Below are 27711 nucleotides of genomic sequence, written 5' to 3' on the forward strand. Positions count from 1 at the left end.
TTTCTCTATACAAACAATCTCATCACAAAGGCACATGCAGGATGTCAGCATGAAACATCCACTATTGATGAGTGGTTTGTTTTAGACTTTATGGTCCATCGGTACATGGTCATAAAATAAAGTGTTTTTCCTGGTCCCCTTGGATAATTAAAATAGGGTTTACCATGTGCGGATTGGACAGTAATCTAGGTCTTTCCTGAGCACAAAGGGGCCAAGCAGGGAGGTGTTTTGTGCCCCTGCCTCTTTTACCTACCAGTGTGAATGGTGGTGCCTATTTGACAAGTGTGTGGGTTGTGTCTTGATGGCTGGCTCTGCTCCTCTGCCTGGTGAATGCAGACAATGCTGTTCTGACTGCTAAGATGGAAGACACTTTTTCAAAACTTAGAGTTCTTTCCCATGCTCTGTTATGGTAGCAAATCTGCAGGTAAACTTTCCCAAATCCAAAATAGTGTCTGTCCAAGGCACAGGATTCTCAAGAGTTAGAGTTAGAAAATCTTGAACTGATGAACAAATTGCAGAATCCTGCCAGTGCTTAATTTGTAAGAAAAAAAATAAGTGCAAGGGCCTCGTCAGGAGGGCACTGCAGCCTGCACCACCCATTGCCCCTGACATCACTGACATCACTGCCAATGGCAACACCAACACGACTACAAACCATCGTCCTCCTACAAGTGTGACAATTCCGACTATTCCAGGCCCCCAAAGCTGTAGCAATAGCTAGGGATGCCGGCATTAAGGCTTTTCAACAACAACTATTGTTGTGCTCATATGTAAATAAGGCAAACAGTGCCACCATGTAGCAGACTGTTATAAGTGTCGCAGCCTTGGATCCTCTTGGTCGTATGTTGCTCTTTATGGTCCACCTCTTGATACCACCACGGTCTGGTTTAGTATTACAGACTCAATGGAGTGATCAAGCGGGGGAAGGGAAGGATGGGAACCTGCAATGAATAACAACCAGGTAAGGCACAGTGAATACACACAAACAGGAACCTACGATAAGACTACAGATACATATTGCTCTGTCTATGTACCTGTAAAGAAAAAATTCCTCCTTATTCTAGTCAGCATATAGTAGTCATCAAGGCTCCATACACATCTATGAATGAAACAACACGTTAACACCAAGTGCGCACTGACTCACTAACCTCTCTCTTTTCTCAGGTGCTAACACCTACCCAAGGATATGCAGTGCGTGGCTTAACAGGGGTGCAGTGCTGACTTGAGTGAATTCAGGTTCCCCTGTAGTGAAATAACACAAAGAAGGCCCAATGCATAGGCACATAAACATATGGTAAAAAAACACGAAGATCCTTCAAATCAGGAATGGGTAATAACACAACTCCTCAGTAGTCAAGTTATAGGTAGTGGAATAAGTACCCAAAGTGTCTGATACGTCTCAGAACATAAATATAAAGATCAGATTGTTTGTCTTCAATTTCTATAAATGGGATAGTTTTATCTTACGACAGTAGCATGTAATAACTCAATGTCCTCCTTGCATGGGAATTCAAAGGAAGATCCACAATAGTGCGCTCATCAATGATTGACCAGGAAAAAACAAGCCTTTCAGAAACGCGGCTTGTGCCTTTACATCCACGCATTCACTCTGCAAAAGTATTAGACTCGCCAAACAGGAGAGAACGCCTCAAGAGTTAAGGAAGGCAGCTGCCTCCCTACTGTTTCACAAGAAACCCAACACCCAGCTTGTTTACTATAATGAAGCAAGCGGGGTTCGTTCTGCTCTCCCGCAAGAACCCGGTACTAGGTTCAGCCAATGGGACAGCAGCAGATTAAGATCAGATCGTCAAGAGTTGCCGCATCCTCTGAGCAACAAGGAACTAGAACAAAGGAAATGCGGTGAAAATTGCACCCTTACCAGACCTCTATGGACTTCGGCGTCTCAGCGGGAAGAGTAACTGGCACCCGCTGCTTCCGCGGAGGAGATGAAATAACTTCCTTCCGGGTACGCGATGACGTCATCAACACGGTCCCCGCATAGGATCGTGGGTATTGTAGTCCGGATCACTTCCGAAGCCTTTTTGCATTACCTTATGCCTCTTCAGTGTTTTCTCTGGTGAAACCTGACAGTACATCCCTCTCCTGAAGAACACAGACAGAGGCAAGGCTTTCGAGGGAATCGGTTGTGGAACAAGCAAACATATCGAGGAGCATGGACCGCTGTAGCGGGTTCCCAAGGGTTTTCCTCGTTACCATAACCTTTCCAGGCAACCAAATACCACAACCTGTTTTGATGGATCTTTGAATCCAGTGTACCCCTCACTTTGTGTTCTACCTCCCCATCTACCAGAACGAGAACCTGTGTCTTCCTTACCCCAGAACGTGAGGGTTTAAGCAGGGAAACATGAAAGGCAGGATGAATACGCAAGGAGGATGGTAAAGCTAATTTCACCACCACCGGATTAATCAGTTTGACTATTTTATATGGGCCGATGTATCGAGGATTAAAGATACTGTATCTCTTGAATCTTATGTTTTTGGTGGATAACCACACATAATCGCCTTGTTTGTACGTGGGCCCTTCTCGCCTATGTTTATCCGCATAGGCCTTATACAGGGTCTTTGACTTCTGTAACTCCTTACGTGCTTTCTGTAGTGTCTTTTGGATATGTGTTATCCGTTCCTGTACCTCTGGCACAGATCCCTGGCCCACAGGATGCTGGAAGGGGGTGAAACAAGGGTGATACCCATAGGTGCAGTAAAAAGGTGTGTGTTTCGTGGACCTGTGTAACGCGCTATTGTAAGCTACTTCCGCCAACCACAGACTGTCTACCCAAGCCCCTGCTGTAACATCCACATAACATCTAAGATACAGTTTCAATGTCTGATTGACCCTTTCTGTCTCGCCGTCTGTCTGTGGATGGAAGCTGGTGGTCATGTTAGAGGTAATTTGCAGCGCCGAACACCACTTCTTCCAAAAGTTAGCAGTCAATTGGGTACCTCTGTCTGACACTACATCTTGTGGAAGCCCATGTAATCTTACTATGTCTTTTAACAGGGTTTGTGCCAGCTCGTCCGCTGTAGGTATCTTTATGTAGGCAATGAAGTGGGCTAGTTTAGCCAAATAATCCACCACTACGAGAATTACTGTATGCCCTTTGTCTGGAGGCATCCCTACCACGAAATCAAGTGAAATCTGTTCCCAGGGTTGGGCCGGGGTAGGGAGAGGCTGTAGAAGCCCTACCAGCCGGGTGTGTGTCGTCTTCATCTGGCAACATACCTTACATTCACCAAACCAAGTCTTTATGTCTCTTTCGATAGTGGGCCACCAAAACTGACAAAGCACCCTTTCAGTGGTCTTCTCGATGCCATTGTGTCCTGCACTGGGTAAGGTATGACACCAGCTGAACACCTGTTTTCTTAATGCAGAGATAGGCTACAACAACTGGTTACCACGCATCGGAATTCCATCCTTCACAGTCTAGTCTTTGTTCTTCCCCAACCATTCCTTCCATTTGTCAAGCTTTATGTTATGGGTGATGCTCCTAAGGAACTTTTCTGTGACTGTGGCACATATCACATTCTGGGGATTCACAATGGCATTTTCGGGAAGGACGTCAGGGGTAATCAGGTGGTCTGGCGACTCAAGGCGTCGGCTTTTTTGCTTTCGCTCCCTGGGCGAAACGTCACAAGGAAATTGTACAAAAAACAGCATCCGAACCAACTGTTGGGTCGTTAGGTGCCTAGCTGCTGTCATAAACTGCAGGTTGCGGTGATCAGTGAAAATGGTGACTATGTGTTTAGATCCCATTCAGTACTGTCTCCACTCCTGGAACGCGTTCCTTATAGCCAGCAGCTCCTTCTCCGCTATGGTATAGTTGCGCTCTGCGGGATTACGTTTCCTGAACATAAAAGCCACTCGATGTAGTTGACCTGTCTCTAGGTGGCGTTTGGAAAGCATAGCCCCCACCGCATATTCGGATGCGCCTGCCTCCACAATATATGGCTGGTCGGGATCAGCATGTCATAGCATTGGGGCGGATACAAAAGCATTCTTTAATGCCTCGAAACCTTGTTGAGCTTCCTCCGTCCAATGAAAAATTACCTTCTTTTGTAATAAGCGTGTAAGTGGAGCGGCCAGCTTGGAAAAATTATCGATAAACCAGCGGTAGAAGTTAGCGAAACCCAGGAAGCATTGGATATCGCGAACCGTCCTGGAAGTAGGCCATTCTTTAACCGCCTGTACCGTTCATTCTGGCATTTCTTGCCCCCAAGGCGTCAACATTACCCCGAGAAATTCCACGGTGGTGACGCTGAACTCACACTTGCTGATTTTACAGTACAGCCGATGATTTCGCAGTGTTTGTAGTATGGTGCGTACATGTGATCCATGAATCTCTGTGTTGGCTGAGTAGATCAAGATATCGTCTATGTACACCACCACAAATTGATCAAGATACTCTCTCAGCACATCATTGAGGAAGTATTGGAAGGCTGCTGGTGTGTTGCATAAGTCGAAAGGCATCACCAGATATTCATATAGGCCGTAGCGTGTTTTGAATGCTGTCTTCCACTCGTCGCCCTGTCGCATCCTCACCAGATGGTAGGCTCCCTTTAAGCCCAAACGGGTGTCGATTGCCTTTTTTACCTGCTCAAGTAGAACATTAATGAGGGGTAGCGGGTATTGATTTTTCACCATAATGGGGTTGAGTGAACGAAAGTCTACACATGCGCGTAACTCTCCGTTGGCTTTAGGTATAAAAAATTGCGGGAGAGGCCACAGGCAACTTGGAGACCCGGATGAAGCCCAAGGCCAGGTATTTGTCCAGATATTCACGGAGATGGAGGTTCTCAGGTTCAGTCAAAGAAAACACTCTCCCCGATGATATGAGAGTCCCTGGTAGTAGGTCAATTTGACAATCATATTGTCTGTGTGGTGGTAGCGATTCCGCCATCGTCTCGTTGAAGACATCTGCGAATTCTTTGTATTCGTCAGGTAATGATACCGAATGTTCAGCCGCTGTGGCGATATGATGTCTTCCAGCCAATGTTGTCGCCGGGTTGCTTCTTGCTTGAATACAGTGCTGAATGCAATACTCCGATGTGAAGGGAAGGGTTTTTTCCACCCAAAGCACCTGGGGATTGTGTGTTCTCAGCCAAGGTAATCCTAGAATGACTCCATACTGAGGAGCCTTTATGACGTTGAATACCAGCCTTTCTCTATGGTCCTTGCCGTGTAGAATATCCAGGCCGTCAGGATACCATTTGTCCTGGATCAGGAAACTTATGTCCAAGAAGAAATGATCTGTTTCAACCTGACCAGAAGGTATGAGTCATGGAACCAGTAGAGCCCAGGACTCTCCAAGATTGCTGGATTGGTTGATACAAGATCAAGGAGTGGAAAGGGAAGGCCACCTACTTGGTGGACTTCCAGATCCCTGGGAACCCCCTAAGGGTGCGCCATGTCAACAGATTGAATCCTCAATTTGAGAGGTCCGAAGTCAGCATGCTCCTTGTGACACATGAGGAAGTCAAAGAGAAGAGCAAACCTCTCCCTGACCTCCTTTCTGCACAGGAACACAATGGGTCTGTAGAGGCTGTCAACCTCACTACCAAACTGACCCCAGAACAGCAAGGTGACCGTTACCAGCTACTGGAACAGTTTGCCCCATTGTTCTCCCTCACCTCTGGACCCCCACATCTGTGTGTCCTTGATTTCAACACTGGCGACAGCCCCTCTGTTAAGAACAACAATTACAGATTTAAACACAGTATAAAGGCAACATTGGACAAGAACATAAGTAAGTTCAATGTGCTAGACAAACAGCAAGAACAGATGAGTAGAGAGGTCTTTTTGTTGATTTTTATGATTCTTTATTCAGAGTCTTCTGATTGAAAAGCAGTATCACGCAGCGAATGCGTTTCACCCAGTTATGGACTTCTTCAGGACCAAGAAATCACGTACTCATTCCTGATACGTGATATGAAACTTATGATGCGCTTCGTCATAATTCATGCAGAACTTCTGTGATGATTTCTCCAGACATGTTCCAAACAGTGTAAGGTGTCCTTCAATGTCTTAAAGTCAGGGCTATTTTCTGTTTATGCATCCATCCTTTCATCTAGAGCCATGTTCGGTTATCCAGAGTTCATTCACGCGAATATGACCCCATCACTCTCAATAAAAATGGCAAATGCTTTTCTTAACCAAGTTTCTGAAGCAGTGTTTGAAGATAAATGTGTATTATTCGGCAAATTCTGTTTTGTGATTCACAATTTTTTTTACCACAACAACTCTCTTCTCAGCCTCTGCATAGGAGACCAAAATGCCTTGATTTATCATTAGTTTTTTAATAGCTCTGTCTTGTGACCACGAGCCACTTCTAAGTACTTTCAGATCATGCCTTTGCCCGTTTGTACTTGTTACTTGTGAAATACTTCTCTGTCTACAACAATAGTACCACCTCCTGGATACAGGCAAAAAAATCTCCCTCTGCTAAAAACACCCACAGCTGACCCCAGAGAACAGTCTGATTACAGACCAATATATCTGCTGCCAGCTCTGTCAAAAGTGCTGGAAAAGTTCATAAATCAGCAGCTTTCCCAGTATGTGAAAGATAACAGCCTACTTCATCCTGGCCAGTCTGGCTTCAGACCAAATTTTAGTTTGTAGACCGCCTTAAAGGAGGTCACCAAATACATCAGAGGCACCCTGGATGCTGGTGGGAAGGCAGTGTTGACTTGCTAGATCTGCCAGCGACTTTCATCATGGTTCTCCACTTCAGTCTTCTGGCGCATCTCCAGTCTATCAGAGTGGTAGACCAGGCCTTGAACTGGCTTGCATCCTTTTTAAGCGTCAGAGGCTGGAAGGCATGCTTACCTCCTTTGTCTTCAATGGCCCTGGAAATTACAGTGGGGGTGCCCCAGGGCTCAGCCTTGAGCCCCACACTGTTCTACATTTATCGCACACCACTAGCGCAACTGGCTGAAGCTTTGGAGTCAAAAGTGATTTTGTAAACTGACAACACACAGCTGCTTTACTCCTATGAGAAGGGATAAGAAAACACAGGTGAGTCTAATAAATCCTGCCTAGTGACTATATTTCACTGGATGACCATCAATCAACCAAAGTGCAACGCAGAAAAAACCTAAACACATTGTGTGTGAGCCATTTCAGTTGACTTAATGACTAATGATAAGAAATTGTGATTTGAAATAATTCTAGGATTTTGGCTTATAGACATTAGACAATGTGCCATGTGGGATACAGTTCCCTCCCCCGACAAGCCTGCAAGAAATCTTGGAGAGCATGTGTAGTGAGAATCTGTTGAATGGCTGCCCTTGACCTTTTCATACACCAGAAATTGGTGTCTGCGAATTTAGTTGAATCCACCCCAGGGTGCATGGCTAGGTTAAAGTCCCTGCACATGATAATAAGGTTTGACCAAACACTGAACTCTTAAATAAGAAGTTTAAACATTGTAGGAGCGTGAGAGTTCGGGGCATAATATTGCATAATGCTAGCTGTATATTTTTGCTCCCTTTGTGCGCAATTAGGCACCTCCCAGCTATTTCAAGCTTAATCCGATGAGTGGCACACTCCTGACACTTTGAGAGCAATGCCACCCCCCTCTTAGGAGTATCAATCCCTGATGCAGCTAGAATATGGTAGCCTAAACCATTCATTTATGACGCTCCCTGATGGTAAGATGGGTCTCTTGTATGCAGGGAAGATGAGTTTTGAGGGTACAAAGTTCCTCTCTGCTATAAAGTTTGACATTGCCTGTTTCTGAGCACTTTTTTATTGGAAGCCAATGCATCTCATGCAGTCCCTTGGACACTGACTGCTGTTTCGGTATATCCAAGGTGAGCCTGGCAAGCACATTCTGCACTAATTGCAGATTGGCTTGAGTGGTATTGTTAGTTTCTAGACAAAGCACATTACAATATTCAATTCTAGAAGAGAACGGAAAGATTTTCTTCAACAGTCTGATGATCTAGAAACAGGTTGATGTGGTGCGATTAACCTGCCGGTCCAGTGAGAGCTCACTAACCAGATTCACCCCTAGATTCTTGGCTGAGTCTGTTAGAGCTGGTAAGGTACCCAGCGTATCGGGCCACCAATTCCTGTTCCAGTTAGAATCTTGTGTTCGAAAAAGCAGCACCTCCATCTTCTCACCATTAAGCTTCAGATAATTTTTATCTATCCGCCCAGCCACTGCTGTCATACAGTTGTTAAAGATGGCTGCAGCAGCATCCGTGTCTTTAGAGATCGACACAATTTTTTGGGAGTCGTCAGCATACAACACTGCTTGTAGCCTAAAGGAGCTTATGAGCCTAGCCAGTGGGGAGACATAAAGATTGAATAAAGTGCAGCTCAAATAAGAGCCCTGCGGCACCCTACATGGCAGGAAGAAAGGGTCCGATTGGATCTGATTCACCAACACCCTTTGAGATATGTCCTTAAGGAATGAGGTCAGCAGTTTCGGTGCCATATCTGTGATTCCCAATTCTTGTAGGCGTTCGGTCAGCAGGGATGGGGAGATTGTTTCAAAGGGCGCGGACAGATCCAACAGGATCAGTGCCACGGTGTGCACTTCGTCAACCGAGCATCTTATACTATCTGTAGCGAGTACCAGTACTGTTTCTGTTCCGTAATTGAACTTTGATGCATCCAACAGACACAATTCCTCTGCAAAGTGGCTATTGAGATGTTTCTTCAGGATCTTAGCTGGGACCGGGAGCAGAGAAATAGGACGATAGTTCTTAAGGCCATTGCGTCAAGATTGGGCTTCATTAGAAGTGGCTTCACTACTGCCTCCTTCCACAGCCGAGGATAGCAACCTGAAATGTTGGCTTTGTGCATCATATATGATAACGGTTGAGCTACCATACCAGCAACCCTTTGCAGAATTTTTGGTGCACATGGTTCGAGGGGTCAACCCGATTTGGTGCTAAGGAGGTGTAGTTCAACAAGCTCCAGAGTAAGAAGAGGAAAACCTGTAAGCATCTTTACAGTTTTTTCCTTAACGTCTATGAATTCGGAGGGGCCTGGCTTCCTCTCTCTACTTAAAGACAGCCTGGCATCAGCTTCTGTTTTAGGGACTTCAAACTCTATAGATATTAAAGATTTTCAGTTGGAAGGACTCTGCTAGCTTATTACATAGCTCTTGTGAGCCTTCGTTTTCCAGCAGGGCTGGAGATGTGGATAACTGCTGAATGATTTTAATGAGTTCTTTTGGGGAATTTGTTTCCCTATCTGGGAAGGTTAGCCACAGCTGTAAAACCTCCCAAGAGAGCTTCAAAATTCTGGACAAGTTTCATCTGTACTCAAATGTGACAATTATCTCTGTTCGAGGGGTGGTTTATTTGTACTACCAGTGAGTCTGCGTGAACGCATTGTCAAGATAGCTCACGTGAAGCATCTAGGTATTCTTGCTACTTGTAAAAAGTTGAAGCAATTTTATTGGTGGCTGAAGATGGGCAATCTGGTTGGAAGCATTATTAATGTTCATCCTCAATGTATAATTTCTGACAAGCATCATAAAAAGAATGGAAAACTTCTGTTTCTCGTTCTGTTACCCAAAGGACCTTGGGATAAGATGACTTTGGATTTTTAAGGTCCCTTCCGTTACTTTCTTCTGAAAACTGTTTTTTTAATTGTACTTATAAATCATTATACTTTATGACCTAAATGGCAAAAATCTAATCAATAGGACTAGAAATGTGCAATTTAAAAGATTTAATTGAAAATAGCTCCAAAAAGCCCAAAGTGCCAACTGTGGTTATTTGGCCACGCTAGACCAAGACAAAGTCACAAGCTCAGGCCAACTGCAATGGAGCACGGGCTGGCTACAGGGGCTCAGTTTGGCCGCTGAACAACATACCTTAAATCCTGGTTTCAGAGAGTTGCAAGATCCCACATTGAGGATGCGTCATGCAGCTGCGATTCCGATGAGCTGCAAGGATATGATGCAAGGTCCTGCATCATCGTAGAGGAGACCGTCCACGAGAGGCTTGCGATACGAAGTCCGGTGTTGAAGGCAGGCTGCCCACTGATGGTTCTGAAGATGTTGTGTAGCTTGCGATGTTGAGTCCTTTGTTGTCGTCGAGGATGCTGTCAACGAGGGGCTTGCGATGCGAAGACTTGCGCTCAGGATGCGTCGCACTGCAGTGGTCCCAAGGTGGCTGTTGGCTGCGATGCGAAATCCTGCATCGGGGATGCATCGCACAGCAGTTCCAATATGGAGTTTTGTGAGGAGATGTGTCATGCTGCAGTTCCAATGTGGAGTTTTGGAAGGCAATGCATTGCGCAGCGTTGATTCTGCTACGACCAGAGATGGGCTGGCAGAGAACCTTCAGGCCACTTCCAAGGGTCTAGGAATTGGGTGGCAGCACTTGGCAGGAAAGCATTCACAGCTGGCAAAGTCCAGGTGCTGGGTTCAAAGTTGTTGAGCCTTTTCTTTCCCTACGGCTCTGATCATGAGGCCAGCCAACTAGCCCTTGGAGTCACTTTGGTGGTCCTGGATTCAAAATCCTGGTCCAGTCCTTCTTAATCAGGCAGGAGGGCAGCACAGCAGGGCAGCAGATATACAGCCCTCCTCGCAGCAAAGCAACACAGCAGTCCTTCTTCGGAGTCTTCCACAGGTCCAGATGTGTACGGAAGAGTTGGGTCTGAGGGTCTATTATTTATACCTGATGCCCACTTTGAAGTAGTAGAATGTTCTGGAGGCACGCATCCACCCCCCTCCCGAGGTGTCAGGAATCCCCTTCCTCCCCACCGTGGCCCCTGCCTGTCTATGGACGCAAAAGACTAGTGACAAACCCTTTGTGAGTGTGTTCAGGCAGGGCTTTTGTGATATGCAAGTGTGGAAGATGACAGCTCCACCCCTTCGTTAAGTCACTGTGGCCCATCCTGCCAAAACCGTTCTTACGGGAGACGTAGGCATTGCAGTAGTGGAAAACGAATTTAAGAGATTTTCACTACCAAGGCATTTAAATCTTAAAAGTACATGCCCAACTTGCATATGGCTTCCATTTGTAGCATATGGAGCATTCAAACCTACACTTGTGTTTACAAATCTTAAAATAATAATGTTACAATTTAAAGTATTTAGGCAGAATATGTACTGTGGACAGTACCCTACACTTCATGTGGTCATCAATGATCTGTCTTCCATGAAATGTAAACATACAGAAAACGTAAGCCGGGGAACCACTTAACTTCCTTCATTAATCCCCCACAATAATTCAAGAGAACATAATCTGTACCACCAATCAGTAAACTGGTAAAACACATTTATAAGGCCTGCGCAAAGGGAAAAAAGCTAACGACAGGGATCAAAAAAGTATTCAGTTATTGCTGGCAGTTTAAGCACTGTTTACATTTCATACGTTTCTCCTTCTGTCTGTTCCCTTTAGCTCCCTGGTCTAACAGATATGGAGAGTCAGCTGGACTCTCCATGGCATACTGCTTCCTTCCACTTACCTAATTAGCTCAGCCTTATCTGAAACTTAAAGCTTTGGTTAATGACAACCAGTGTGCAGCTCTAGGCATGTACAGCTTCAAAAACGTGCAGAAAGGAAACCTTTCAGGAGGCCAACATATCTTTCATACCTCAATAAATACGAAAGAGGTGATGGTGGAATGCTTGAATTAATCTTCGGCCCTTGCCTGACACAGCAACAGTGTGCTGTCCTCTCCTACCTCAAGTCATAAAACAGCCATCTAAGGCGTGTAGCCTAGTATATTTCGTGCACTGTGGACACAAAACCCCACAATGACTTATATTCTCATCAAGGCCACACAAAGACCAAAGTACTAACAGAATTACCTGTAGGTGGTCAGCTTTTTTTTATTGTCACACTTTTCAGGTAAACGATGTTCTGCTATTCCAGAAGCAAAACTGAGGTGGATGAACTTTCTCCATTCTCACCTGGTCTTTGTGGAATCTATCCTCAGAACGCCTGTGTGAGCAATCTGTTCTTCTTTCAGGAAAAAAATAATAAACTCACTTGCTTCTTGTTTAAACTAGTACCTGTTGTTGGACCAAGCAACCTACCGATTTGTGGGCACCAGTGCTTTATAACATAAGCAGATAAGAAAGTGCTATAGCCCATAGATTTTCTCAGGAGTTTATTGGTAATATGTGTGACAAATAACACTCCGATTGCTACCTCCCGTACTAACTCTTTTATTCCTTAGCTTTACCTGACTAAGGGCCTGATTATGAGTTTGGCGGTCCTAGAGTGGGCCAGCACACCTGCGCCCCGTTCCAGGACCGCCAAACTCTATGCTCCAGCCGCCCGCCAGATTATGAGTAATCTCGTGGTATAGTGGGCGGTCCTTCGGCGTTTCCACTGCTGTATTCGGAATATGGCGAGCGGACCGCCAATCTGTAGTCCACCGACTGCCAACACGGGTCGGCGGTCTGATGGACCTCTGAACACGTAATTAGTCCCATGGTGCCTACGCCAGGCCTAGTGCAATGTGGAGAGCTGCATTACTAACAGAACATAAACTGTAAGCACTGCATTTTAATAAAAAAATGACTGATTCGTTACCTGATGACCATGTGTCATCCAGAAAATTCAAATTGGCTTGGATTTACTTTCTGATTTCTAAAAGTAAATCCGGCCCGCCAACGCTATCCCATATCGCTGAATGAGTCATTGGTCGCTGTGCAGGAAAGGGAGCGTTTGTCTGGGCCTTCCTGGGCAAAAATCAACCAATGGTAGTCAACCAAATGACTCCCTATATTTGAGTGCGTGGTGGGGCCTACGAGAAGCCTTCTGTGGCCCCTGCACCATTGCCACGCTGGTAGAATCGTCATTCCAAAAATGAAAAGATGTGTATGACACTCGCCTCAATTAAGCCCCGGCGCTGTCAAATGAGTTCTAGTGCTGAGCCCAGGCAGAAAACCTGCCCAGATTAGGCACTGGGCATGCTAGATCAAAACCAACATAGGTGAGAGCGGAAGGGAGTACTAGATGCGGATGACAGGCACACAATAATAGTAAATACATGTTAGTGCACTTTGAAAAGTCAATTGTCTATTGGTGCTGTGACTGAAAGTAGCCCAAGGGCAGCTTGAAATATACCAGAGGGCACTAGAACCATGAACATTTTTTCAGAATGGAATGATAACCATGAGTTAAAATCGGAGATTGTTGATCATTGTTATGGACTATTTTTTCAGTTCCTCTTTGTTTAAATTGAGTAGACAGATGCTTGGATGAAGTTAAACTGAATTATGTATCTGAGACTGGAGTCGTCCAGAACCCGAGTCTTGGTACTGTAAATAGAAATGATTCTAATACATGCATTTTAAGCGGTGGGTCAGGTTCTTGAGACTCAAAAGGGACATGATTTGTTAAGAAGGGAAATTCAAAATGTAGCAACAAAAAATGTTAACATTTGCGGTATACCAAAGATAGGCTTCTGTCTCCTTTGAGCACTCAGATGGGATCCCAGGGAAACTGCAGTGACGTGGCAAGTCAAAAGAATGTGACGACTATAATGAAGAGTAAGGCAGAAAAGACAGGTTTGCAACTTAACAGGTATGTAGCTGCTTCCTGAACTTCAGACACAGTAGATATGAAGAATGGAGCCCCATGTCCACGTGTAAACAGTGTTTGCTGTCTGACATGGTCGTGAGGATTCATAACCGTTAATGTTTTTTCCAGGAGCAGCCTTCTCTTGAGAGCACAAGCGGGCTGATTGACAAGTATCCGCCCCAGAGTGTCAGCACAATTTAAGACTGATTTATTGTAGCATATATACTGGGAAATTGCTAATATGGTGGAATGGACCATTCATGCTTTCCCTCTGAATGATGTCTAGACCAGAAAAGCATTCGTGTAATATGTCTTCATGTCACTTTCTTTATTGGGTTTTCCAATCATTGATCAAATTGTAATTGTTATTTCAGGTCTTGTTGCAGACACGGGCCTCTCATTTTCTGATGTTGTGAAATTAGCACCTGAGCCTAAACTGGCAGCCTCACCAAAGCCTGAAGCGGATCAGGTGAGTACTTAGAGGAGGTGGTGAACCGACTTTCCTTTTTTTTTTTTGTTTAAAATGCTTTATTTGAAATTATATGGAAAAACAAATATAAAGTAAACACAATATTCAAAACAATACAATAAGGTGAATAAAAGAAAATATATGCAAGCTTAACGATTCAATATACCCAAACTCGAATTGAAAAATATAAACTATTTACAAAACAATATTCATTTTTAGAAATGAATCGACTTTCTTTGTGTTAAAGAAATAATGTTATTAAAATAAATAAAATATTCTGCAGAGCGCACATCATGGCCGTTGACTGCAAAATGATGTAAGGCTAGTGCAATCTTGAGAGAAAAAAAGGAGACCTACAAAGAGAGTGTATTCTCTTTTGTCCTGGAGTCCTTCAGAAGTGAGAATAAATTGAAAGACTTTCCTGTAAAATCGCAAAGAACAAAGAAAGTGGCTAATGAGAGTCATTTAGAATCAGGTGGGAGCAGGAGTACCGCCATAAATCGGAAATGATCCTGCCCTGGCAGACTTCTGGTCCCTCCATTTAGAAGTGACGGGATTGCTAGATTTCCATCGGTGGAGCCTCATCCAATTATGCAGTGGAAACGTTTGCACTGACAGTCTGTCCACCACCAGACTGCTGAGTCACAGTGGCGGTCACCCCACTAGGCAGTGCTGTTTTAACGCATGAGCATGGTGAGCAGTTGCCTGGGGGCCCCACGAGTATAGGGGCCTCATGCAGACCAGAATTTAACACTCATTTTCCATTAAACAGTTTTACTCCTGTGAGTGGTTGTGTAGGCAGAACCCAGTGCGCTGCTTTGCCCAGGGACCTATAATGCTGTTAAGGTGGCCCTATGTAGGGCTGAACATCCGTCACTGCTTTTTCCCTACAGACAGTTCTAGAAAGGAAATATTAACATTTCCTTAACGCAGAAGGCAGGGATATTTGTCCTTTGCTTGGCAGAGGGTTTGAGGTTGCATAACAAAAGTGGGTGCCAAGTAGACCACTTCAACATAACAGCCCAGTGCTCGGCATTCAACAGTAATGAAGCACAGCTCTTCTCTGGAACCGCTTGCTGTTGGAACTGAAATCAGCACCCACGCTCCTATCTTTTAGAAAGAACCTGAAAACGTGGTCATTTAACCAATGATCCAGCAGTTTATGGCCCTCATACTGTTTCTTCTTGATCTCTACAGCGCCAAGACGCCTCTAGGTATTCGTGCTCTTTAAAAGATGTATAATTCATTCATTCATTTATTCATGAAAGTGTAACCGCCACACTGAAGGATGCACTTCATACAGAATTCCAGCCAGGTAGGTTGGGATCTCTAAACATGACAGGGCTCCACAACTGAGGGGAAAAGGTCAGGACGTCCACTGGCTTGACAGGCTGTTGGGCCATCCACCAACGTTTGAAAGACCCTGTTAGAAAGCTACTAAAATTAGTGATAAGGATCCGTTGTTACTTTTAAACAATATGCTAAAAATCGTGTTAACTTTTAATGTAACTCCCTGGTTACCTAATGGCTATGGTTAAAATGTCCTTCATCATAGGTATAGATTGATGGTGGGAATTCTGATGGTAGATTGTTGTCTAGATGTACACTTCCTCACAAATGAGAGAATTTGCCATTATCCTCTCTCTATACATCAGTGTCTATGTCCTATATTGCATTCCACAGCCAAGCAGGATTTTCTGAACATTCTGTCTGATTATGCACAGGTGTGTGTCTGTGTGTGTGTACATGTGTGTCTATCTGCGTGTGTGTGTATGTATGTATGTGTGGGTGTGTGAAAACGTGTGTGTTTGCATGCCATCTGTCTAACCAAGTAAAATACTGTCCTCACATGATGGTTGTATTTCTCAGTAAGTTATGGGTATCATTGACATGAGGCCCACTACCACCTCGGGTAATTTTGATTTGATATTATATTTGTAAAGTTCAAACCATTGCCCGGAGGCACCTAGGCACTGTCCACCGTAAGCATAGAGTTGCCCTATTTAGGAAGTGAAGTAGAGAGATATGAACAGTAGATGCGACTAGTCGGTCTTACTGAGTGAAAAGCCAAGTTTTAATTGCTTTCCTAAAAGCTAGAAGATCAGAGGCGGACTTCAGATGAGAGGGCAGGCTATTCTAGAGTTTGGAGGTGGTGGAGAAAAAACTTCTGCCACACCACCTCTCAAGCTGGAGCCTAGGGACTTTGACTTGGTTAGCTGAGGAGGAGCAAAGCTCTCTTTGAGGGGTGTACCAGAAAAGCTGGTGTTTAAAATAAGTGGGACGGCCTTATGTAGGGCCCTGAAGGCAATACAGAGGGTTTTAAAATCAGTCCTATTCTTCATAGGGAACAAGTGGAGACTGAAAAACGCTGGACTTGCGGACTGCCACCTGGGAATTTTTAACAGTATTCGGGCAGCCGTCTTCTGAAGAGCCTGAAGTCTGGTCAAAAGACCCTTCTGCATCCCGACAAGGAGGGTGGAGAGCACTGTTTTCGGTAGGGTCTGGGGAATGAAAGGGCAGAATTTCTTTTCATCCATCAAATGCTCAATATCCACAGAAAATGCCACCCCATTCAAAGAACTCCTGCATTTCAAGCTGTAAAGCTCTAAAAACGTCACCCTGAACGGAAACCTCACCTACTGACCAGCTTTCCACAATCCTCATTTACCAACCTCATCACCAACTTTGTTGCTCTACTCACCACCGACTCCAGAGCCTACATTCTCCTCAGTGACCTCAACTTTCACCAGGAAGACAGAAACGAACCCTGCTTCACAGCACTCCTCGAAAGCTTGAGAAACATCGGACTCACCCAGTTAGTCCCAAAACCAACACACACCACAGGACACGCTCTGGACCTCATCTTCACCACAAATGACAGCAGCAAATACATATCCACCACACCACTCACATGGATCTACCACTCCATCATTCACTTCCAAATCAACACACTGCAAGTCCTCAAGCAGCAGCTGGGCCAAAATCACAGAAGCAGACTGGCTCACTGATTTCAGCACAGATCAACCTAGCCCCCATAGACAACCTCCACAAGGACATCAACAACTGGATCAAATACGATGTGGACTCCCAAACACCCATCAAATCCTACAAGCATAGTGGATCAAACAAGCATACCAGGTGGTACATAGAAGACCTCCGAGACACCCAAAGACACTGGAAACAGCTAGAAATGATTTGGAGAGCCATCCACAACACCACAGACAGAACTACCTACAAGGCTGCACTCTGATACTATTCCAGCAAATAAGAGACACCAAGAAAAAATCACCAGTGGAGTGCATCGAAGGAAGCTGGAAGGAGATTTTCTTGATCGTTAAGGATTTCACCTCACCCATTGCCACTGCCAACAACATCGTTGCCTTACAACAACTCTGTGACAATCTATCCACCTTCTTCCCCAGCAAAATTGCATACATCTACAGCAACTTTGCACACCAACCCAACCCCAGAAAACCACCTGAACAAATGTACAACCCTCACCCAAAACGACACACATGCAATCATGTGGACCATGCGCTCAGGGCCTCCAATGGGCCCATGCCCCCACTACATCTACCTAGTAACATCCCTAGTCAGCACCACCCTGACCCACATCAGGATGAATGGAAACTTACAGAAATCAATGCCATCCTGAAGAAGCCCACAGCTGACCGAATCTAAAAAGCAACTTACAACTCATCTCCCTGCTGCTCGATCCAGCCAAATTGATTGAGAAGGCCATCAACAAGCAACTCACAACCCACCTCGAACTTCACCATCTTCTAGACAATACTCGATCAGGATTTAGAAAAAAACCACAACACTGAAACAGCACTCATTGTGTCCCATGATGACATTTGAATCATCTTGAACCAAAGAGAAACAGTGGCCCTCATCCTGCTCGACATCTCGACAGCCTTTTACACAGTCTCCCATAATATCCTCATCAGAATACTCCACGAGATTGGCCCACAAGGGTCTGCTCTCAAATGGATCTGTTCCTTCCTCATAGGAACAGCCCAGCGAGTCAGTTTGCCACCCTTTATTCATTTATGTATTCATTTGTAGAGCGGCTGGTTATACCAACGGTGTGTCCCCGCGCTGAGACATATCCAAATGAGTATACTGCTGTACCTAAGTGGCTCTTGACCTGTACTTTATTCAGAGACCCAGAGATTGATATGCGGAGTCCCACACGGATCGTCCCTTAGCCCAACCTTTCTCAGCATATACATGACACCATTTGCTATTAGCATCTGATCACAAATACATCACCGTCCTCTCCTACGCCTATGACACCCAACTCACCCTCTTCACAACGGATAAGACAACCACCACCAGGAAGACTTCACCAACTTCATGAGCATGGTAACAGACTGTATGCAAACCAGCTGCCTGCAGCTCAAATCTGACAAGATGGAAGTACTGGTCATTGACAACAAGACCTTCCCATGGGACTCCACCTGGTGGCCGTCGGAGTTAGGACCAACATTCACACCCACAGACCATGCAAGAAATGTAGAGATCATCCTAGATGGCTCTAGTCAGCACAGTGTGCAACTCCTGCATCCACATCAAACGCATGCTATGAAAGGTCTTCAAATAGCTGCTTCAGAACACCAGACGTACCGTCAAGCAACCACTCATCCCCTGTAGGCTGGACTACGGCAACACTCTCTATGCCAGAATCTACAAACAGCTCCTCCACAGACTCCACACCATCACACCGCACCTCAAAAAGCTTCCCTGGCTCCCCATTCACAAGTGCAGCCAATTCAAACATTTGACACACACATGCAAAGCCCTACACAACACAGGATCAAAATGCCTTAACAGCCGCATACACTTTCACCAACACACCAGATGCTATGCTCTGCCTCACTCTCATTCACACAAATTCCCTGCAAAATTGGAGGTCACTCCTTCTCCTACATCACACCAAAAACATTTAACAACCTCCCACAACACTTCAGAGCCTCCTCCTCACTTCTTGAGTTCTGCAAGAAGCTGAAAACCTGGCTCTCTATATAAGCACCGTAGGGACCACATTCCTACAAACTTGCCAAAGCTCCAGTATACCCTCTCAGGTGATTAGTGCGCTATAGAAATCAATATAACCTAACATAACATCTGTTCCCCAGCTGTCCCCTCTCTTCTCCAACCCCACTGTGAAGGTGTGTTCCGCAGCGTTGTATGACAGAGGCATGCATGGCTAAACCACGTGTGCCTCTACAACGCAGCCCAAACAATGAATGCATCTGAACAACGCATTCCTTTACCACGCATTCCTTTACCATGCAATTTCGTAGTTAAGGCATGATTGGTAAAGGGATGTGTGGTAAAGATTACACCCCAGCCCCTCTGTCCTGAGACCTAAAACCCTGGCCCCTGCTCTATAAACAACCTGACCCCCCTGAGCCCTAAAAACTATCCCTCATCCCTAAAACCTAAAACTACTCCGACCTCCCCCACCCTAAGCCCTAAAACCCTGGACCCTGCCCTATAAACAACCTGACCCCCCTCCAAGCCCTAAAAACTACCCCATCCCTACAACCACCCCAAAGAACCCTAAAACTCTGGCCCGTGCTTTATAAACAACCCGACGCCCTGAGCCCTAAAAATTACCCCATCCCTAAAACCAAACACTACCCCGACTCTCCTGTCCTGAGCCCTAAAACCCGGCCATTGCCCTACAAACAACCCTGACCCCCGAGCCCTAAAAGCTATCCCCCTACCACACCAAACCCAGCCCCTCTTACCTATCCGTCTTGAGCTTTCTGTCCCGATGCTTCATGTTCCTTTGACACTCAACTGGACCCTGTCATAGTCACAATCCTACTTCCGATCATGGCCGAAGAACGAACCTCATGGCCCACCATCATCACTGTCGAAATCGCTGCTGCCATGAAGGCCATTCAATCAGGGGCCCTATCTGGCCCTTTCTCCCACCACTCTTCACCAAAGGACTCCTATCGCCCAGCGAAGCACTAACAGCCATCCTCAATGGACTCTGCGACATTCCCGGAAACATGCCACCATTATGCCCCTGCTCAAGAAACCATTCACTGCCCCAGCCAGGGTTTTCAACTACAGACCCATCCCCGTCCTACTATATAGAGAAACTAAACAACTGACACCTCACTGGCCATCTCGACGCCATGCAGTCCAGATTGAAGCTCATCCACAGCACAGAAAAGGCACTCATTGCAGCCACAGAAAACATGTGCATGATCCTTCACAAAGAAGACACGGAAGCCCTCATTCTCATGGACCACTCTGCAGCATTTGACAATCTCAAAGTTCATCACTCTGCCCCATTCTCTTCAACTCATACATGATCTCTCAATGTCATCCGTGCACAGAACATCAGCATCCTCGCCTACGCCAACGACACACAACTCACACTCCCTCTCGGACAAAATCCCCAACACAAGGAACAATTTCACCACCTATATGACCAAAGTCGCTAACTAGATGAAAACCAACTAACTCAAGCTCAACACTGACAAGTCAGAAGTAGCGATCTTTGGCAAGAACACCTCACCATCAGACTCCCCAAGTGGTGCCTGGCCAAAATTGGACCCATGAACAGCACCCATGACAGGAGCCTCAGAATAATCACTGACAGCAAAAAAAGACCCCACACATTCAAGGCACTACACAACTAAGTCCCCACCTACCTGAGCAGTTGCATGTCATTCCACCAACCACTCAGACACCTCCTCTCCAGAGGACTCCTCCTCACAAACATCCCAGGTATACACAGAACCATGTCAGGAGGATGTGCATTCCCATACATCCCTCCTGAAGAGTGGAATGGCCTCTGACTCCACATCAGAGCCTGCTCCTCTCTTCTTGACTTTTCAATTAACTAACCTACCATAGTCAGGGCTAGGCACAAAACCTGCTCAGAGCAAGGATACCTTAATGTGTGATAGTTCACTATACAAATACACATAACATCTCACCTCCTACCCTGTACAGTTCCTCTGGTCTCCTTTCTCAGGGCTTCTCTTTCTATGACCAATTTTCCTTTACTGTGTTGCCTGGTAGTAGTAGTAGAAAAAAACATTAAATTCAAAATAAGTGCTCCAAGTGGTTACTTATAGGGCACAATAAAACATTGGCCCTGCCTATTTTAAGTTTTCAAAACCATAATAAAAACATACATTTACGACTCCACACAACATGAACCACCATGTGGTCCACTACAGAGGTAAGACCCTTTCAATATATTTGATTAGAAAGGGGCATCTTGTCGAGAATTGAGCATTTCCAGACAGCAGTCTAGTGCTTCACTTCAGGATGGTGAGGCTTAAGTGTTTATTTTTTAGAGACAACTAGGAAGTTACCCTCTACACCGTGTGACTTCTTTTTCATGTTGCGCCCATGGTGAAATCCATTGGTGAGGATTTAACAGTGCTCACAAGACCCAGGCTGTGTCTGTAAGGTGCCTTCATAGGTATGAACATCTTTGTGTTTGAATATGTGCATTAGAGCAGATTAAGACCCTGGTTCCAAGTGAAAGTACTGTTTATGACACCTGATAAAGCACAATACTGTAGGGTTAATTATTTACAGGGAATAACAAATAACACCTATCAAAAGAGTTTGGGGAGTAACATTAATTTTCTGTGCTTACAGTACCAAAATCTGCATGGTTTGGTAATTACTGTACACTTTAGCCCGTTTAAATTTCGGGAGGATTGACCTGTTGAAACTTAACGAAGGGGGACATATTTTATGCACCCGGTAATTACCTGAAACGGTAAATACCGCCCAACTCGGAATTCCTTTACGATCAGAAAATTTGGACCAAGTTATAATCAGAACCTTAGTGTTGTTCATTTGTAAATTGGGAATTGTATGTTCTCTTAACCTCTTAATTGCACAACGCTTATTAGACAGCACGTTCAAAACATTGTTTATTTGTGCCTTATTGGCCTGAAACTACAACAATACGTTTTCTGTATTTTTGATTTGGACGTTTTATGCAAGGTGTGAAAGTATATAAGGGAATGTTAATTGGAACTAATTATGTCACACCCTTACTATGGTGTGGAAATCGATGACTAGTTCAACCTGGAAAAGAAAGGAAAGGTCTGGCATAAATGTACCTGAGGAATGGAATCATTTTAATCACCTATATGGAATGATGCTAATTCCTTTTTGGATCATTCGTTTCATTCCTGAGATGGGTACATCTTTGGTAATGGCGATACACGGTTTTATTCGCCCTATCAGTTGTTTTCTAGAGCGTCGACTACTGATTACTCCTCCAGTGACTAGAGAAGCTGCAATTTTTCAGCAGAATTGTAATATTATATTGTGCAGATGGTGCTGTAAAACCATAAGCGGGCTTAGCTACGATTGGTGCAGCAGGTGCAGTGAAACCGGGGCCCAGAGCTCTGAGTGGCTCATTGATCCATGATTATTGCTGTATTTTACTACCCTAACAGCAGCCAAAGAGGGCACTTCCCTGCTTGCACTAGGGCCCGTGGCATCCTTGCTACGCTACTGGCAAGGATCCTTTCTGTCCCTTGGTGGCCATCGTGCACACAACACCGCTTGCTGCTTTGTAGCAAGAAGCAGGTTCTAGCTTTTTCATGTAAGCAGATGACACTCAGATCCTGTTGGACATACATGCAGGCATTGATTTTCAAGATTCACAGGTTAATGATGACATGAAGCACTCAGTCAGTCACTCATGATTTCTTTATCCAACACAATCGCCATAAAGGCACACACAAAAGAAAATATTACATCAATCAACAGGATTAGAAAAAAAACAAGAACCCACTAAATGCCTTACAATCGTAAGAAAAACCATGTAAAGAATTACGTTTTAATTAGTTTCAACTCATAAAATTAATATCCTAAAAAATATCCTTGTGGCAAAAAACACGGATGCTTACAAGGTGATGAAAGAACCATACTGATTTCGAATACTTAGGGCAACTCTAATAAAGTTTAAAACAGCAAAACATACTTCAGAAGTTGCTAATTGCGGTAAAAACAGTAGAGCAAGGAGATGGTGTCTAATCCTAGTGGCACAGAAGCAAGGAGCTAGAAAGCGCTTACGGGGATACATATGGTGACGGCAAAATAACATAAAGTGACCAGTGCTTTGGTGCTGAGACTGATCGCAGGGACAGAGAGGAAGTTGGTCAGACCAAGTACCCTGAGATGGGAAAGCAAACAATAAATGCAGGGTGCTTAATCTAAACCAAGTGAGATAAAGCCTGTGCTGTGAGGTTTGAACAAGCATCAAATAGGGTTCAATTTCCTTGGTGATACAAAGAGGAGAATAAGCAGCAGCAGTCTACATCGATTGCACTTTCTGTTTCCATAATTCATCTTTATAACTAAAATAAGTTTTTTTTCAAAGCCTCTTTGGAAACACTTCTCAACAATACAGGAAAGTCATATTGATCCCGGACACCCCTTTCGGTAAAAGTGCGCTTCAGGTGCGAAAACCATAGGATTTTGGCCACATGATATAGTGCTAACACATCAGTAAGTAATTCCCTTGAAAATCAAGCATCAGGTGAGGACCATATTTTATACCACAGACAAAAGAGCATTCCAAAACAATGGGGAAACCCAGTAGACCGTAGGACCTGGGTGAGATATGGTACAGAACACAATTGGACTGAGAACAGCACCGTCCGCATACAAGGGGACTAGGATTGCGCGCACCTCACAATTTGCAGCATATCTTTCCCATTGCGGGCTAAGGAAGTCTCTAAACCATTGATCGAAAGAGAGAAGAGGATAGGGGCCAGGATGCACCCCTGATGAACTCCCTGAGTCGATTTAATTTGAGAGGTATGCTCCCCATCTTAGCTAAATCGAATTTTAACAAAACTGTTCCAGTGAAGATAACAAAAGAGGTCTTCCAGACCATGCTCAACGCACAGACTCCCAGCATGGCCCACAATTTTATATGGTTGACTGTGTCGAAAGCACAGGAGAAGTCCATAACAGCCATGTGAAGACACTTCGCCTATCTTTCGCATACTTCCCTAGAGTACGGGGAAGATTGAGGCACTGCCCGACCGTCCCCACGCCATGGTGAAGACCAAACTGGACATCTGAGAGAATATTATTTTCCTTGGCCCATAACTCCAGCCTAGGCAATAAACACCATCCCAGAATTTTTGATGTTGAATCAAGTAATGAAATGGGGTGATAGCAGGAGGGTTGATGTTTATCTCACTTTCTAACAATTGGGACAATAACAACCTCTTTCCAGGATTCCGGTAACAGCCACCTCATAACAAATTTGTCACTAGGGTTCCCCTAAGCTCAGTATTAGATTTCAAATTATCAATAGGGACACCATCGGATCCCGGGGCCTTACCAGCAGTTCACTCTGTGTTTAGTATCCATAATTTGAAGCCCCTCCTCATAAGACTGTGGCTCACCCTCAACAGGTTCCCCGGCACTGCCATCCCCTTCGTGCCCGCTCTCCGCAGCCGCCATTCCCCTGATGGTCTTTCACATTGACACAGTGGCTTAGTAAGCAAGAGACCAGGCTTGGTTTTAGTATTGTATTAGCATGCTCCGGTACAACTGCCGGAGCTAGTCCATGGGCAAAATCAAAATCAGCCTCGGTCAATTTTTCAAACTGCATGTGACAGCGACATGTGACTCTAGTTTTGTCGTGTACTTACTTAAGTGCCCATGCGGGCTGCCCTATGTGGGAAAACGGAACGAAAAATCAAAACCCGTTTGACAGAGCATAAGAGCAATATAAGAAACAATAACCCAAAATCAGTCATTGCCACACATTTTAACACACTATCTCACAATATTAGTCAACTTCGATTCTTAATTTTGGAACAAGTGCCATTGCAAATGGGCAGAGACAACAAGAAATTCCTGTTGCAAAGAGAATTACATTGGATTTTTGTATTGGACTCACTACACCCGAAGGGTCTGAATGATCGGGTGGAATATAACTGTTATTTGTAAATATCTATCAATGTGCAGGTGTACATTTGTGATTAACATACCGCATTTCATAATTCCAGATTTAAAATGTATTTTCGTATGATGGCATTTTGAAATTTATTGTTTTTAATTTAGCAGACATTTTTTTCTTTTTCTTTTTCTTTTTTTAGTGCGTTAACTTTACGCTACAGACATTCACCCGTATCACTAAGGTTGGGTTTTAGTCTTTCTTCTATCTCGTTTGAGTTTTCCTAGCACGCACCTATTTACTTCCGGGGCACATTAGGATCACAGCTGATTCCAACGGTTACGGAACGCGGAATTGTTTTGAACGAGGAACGGGTATTGCACAGGTATGCACCGCAGCGACGCGGATTAGATCCCACACGATAAGATTTTTTTCATTTACAATCAGTTTAATGGACGCAAGAGTCACGTAGTTAACCCTCTTGAATCAATTGAATTTCCGGCACATCTTTTTAAGAACCCATGGTTTTGACACATATGTAGACAAACGGTATTAACCATTTACCGGCACTTCGTAAAGGTTCACATCACGGGGGTTTCATTTTATTTTTATTTTTTCCTTATAGTCCACGTCACCACGACCACCGAGAATATTTCTATAATTTATGCTTAACTGAATCAGACATCATTTACGTCCACATTGCATTAGATCTGCAGCCATTGATCACTGTTCACGTATAAATCTTAGGCTTTGTTGTTATGCTATCAGCTTTTGGAGATTATTAATATATGGTCATTTTTGTTTATAGGGAGTATCCCCTGATGAAGGGAGACCCCGAAATGCATTGGGATTCATCCCTGTAACCCATATATTCATATTGACAATATGAGATTATGTTTACAACATTGGAGTTTATTCAAATGAAGAGGTTTTAAACAAACCTGAACTATGAAAATAACAAATAATGAATATTTCTTTGAAGCAATAAAATGGAATGGAGACTGTGAAATAAAACAGTTCACTGATTAACAGACATTCGTGGTTTAACTTATTACAGTTTTAAGTTGAAAGAGTGCACACTGGGATTCACCTTCCACTGCGGAAGGAATCGAAAATTCAGTTTCAAGCTACATCCCTTTTGATCAGGGGAGAAGATCCCACAGCACCGAGAACATAGTGAAAGATTTACAAAGTAATTGAAAGTTTACACAAAGGAGTGCGACCGATACACAACTTCAAAATCAAAATCAGCCTCGGTCAATTTTTCCAACTTGAGCTCAATGGCCTTTAGTTGATCAAAGAAAGGATTGAGTTTACTGTCTAAAAGAGCACTGAGCTTAGCACAAAACAACTCGGCCATGTCCACCCAACTGCATAAGTCCAACCCACAGGAATTGATTGCCTGTGATGCCTCTGAAGGAATAGTGTCCCGGGCCTCACCCCCCTTTGTCTTTACAGCTCTATTTGTGTGCATCACAGCGAGCCCTACCCCAGGAGAAAGTGGTGTTGGAGAGAAAGAACTCCTCGCTGGGCTGAGGTGTGGGCACAGATGAATCAAGAAGAATATGGAAATCACTCACAGGGTCCACAGGGTTGGGTGGTGGTGTTAATGGACACATTTATCGATGCAGGCAGCAATGGATGCATCAGTAGAGGAAATGCATCTCTCTGCAAGCTCTATTTCTGTTGCTATCACCCCCACCACTCACACCAAGAATCCCTCAATTGTAGAGCCTCTCAGTGCAGGTGACTGGGTGGATGCAGCCTTGTGAATCCCCACTGTATTCAGCCGAACACTGCAGCCCTCCAGCTGTGCTTTGCTCTGGCAGTTTCAGTACTCCATGGGTAGGGTCACCAGAGATACCACAATGTCAGTTCTGCTGACTCCTCAACCAAATTGCAAATAACTTGCTAAAAAAACTTTGAAAACCTGGAGAAAAAACTTTGGGTGCGGGAGAAGCTTGTACAAGAACTTGTGCATTTGAACACTTGATTGCTGGAATACTTGAATGCTTTCAATCAATAACTGCAGCAGTCCACACTCTACAAACAGTAAAAAATAGTGCACTTCCCTCCCTTCTTACTTGTATGCCGGTCTCTGCCACCGCCATCCGCACCCCTGCAAGCCTGAGGCTAAAGCTTGAGAACTGCTTGAGATCTGAAGTTTTCAACATTTGATTTGCGAAAGATTATGGAGATCAGTGGAAGTGGAACGTCAGTGGAAAGCCAAGTTGTTGACACATAGTGAACTCCAGCTGCCCTCTTTCAAAAATGCTCCGAAGGCTCCGTTCCTCCTTTCAGCCTCGTTCTTGACTCCCAGACTACTTGCTCCTGGTGCGTAGTTCGTAATGCCCGGCGGGAAAGGAGCGCATGCTCTGCTGTGCAACCGTCCTCCCAGCTTCCTGAGAGGAGAGTGCAGTGGCCGAGTTCCCCATCCCCCATAGACACAGAAACAGGCCGCAATGGCCAAAGTTCCTCGAACAGACTGATCTGTCCAACTCAGCTGCAGGCAGCGAGGGGGCAGGCATGAGCACGGGATTGGACATCTGACATCTAACACCAGAGATGAGGGGGTGATCTTTGATGGATGCCATTCTGCTCTACAAGCATCCAAACTATCTTTCTCTTTAGAATCCACCAGTAGTAGAAGGCACAAGAACTGTTTTTAACCGCATCGCTGCTCATGACGGAACCACTCCGTCATGAGCCATGGGCGCCGTGTGCTCATGACGGAGTGGTTCCGTCATGCTGCGGCCGTTGGCGGCCGCTCCGCCCACGCGGTGCTGATTCCCCGCCTGTG

General features: G+C 44.8%; 1 protein-coding gene across 1 annotated transcript in view; it reads left to right on the forward strand.

The window, feature by feature from the left end:
- The window catches only part of XYLB (xylulokinase), a 738622-nt gene that overhangs the window by 586122 nt on the left and 124789 nt on the right, over positions 1 to 27711 (forward strand). Inside the window, exon 18 of the mRNA XM_085632025.1 lies at positions 13893 to 13987. Coding sequence (XP_085488151.1) covers positions 13893 to 13987 — 95 coding nt within the window. The remainder of the gene's footprint in view (positions 1 to 13892; positions 13988 to 27711) is intronic.

This window comes from Triturus cristatus, chromosome 10, assembly GCF_964204655.1.
Source record: "Triturus cristatus chromosome 10, aTriCri1.1, whole genome shotgun sequence".
NCBI classification, from domain to species: Eukaryota; Metazoa; Chordata; class Amphibia; order Caudata; family Salamandridae; genus Triturus; species Triturus cristatus.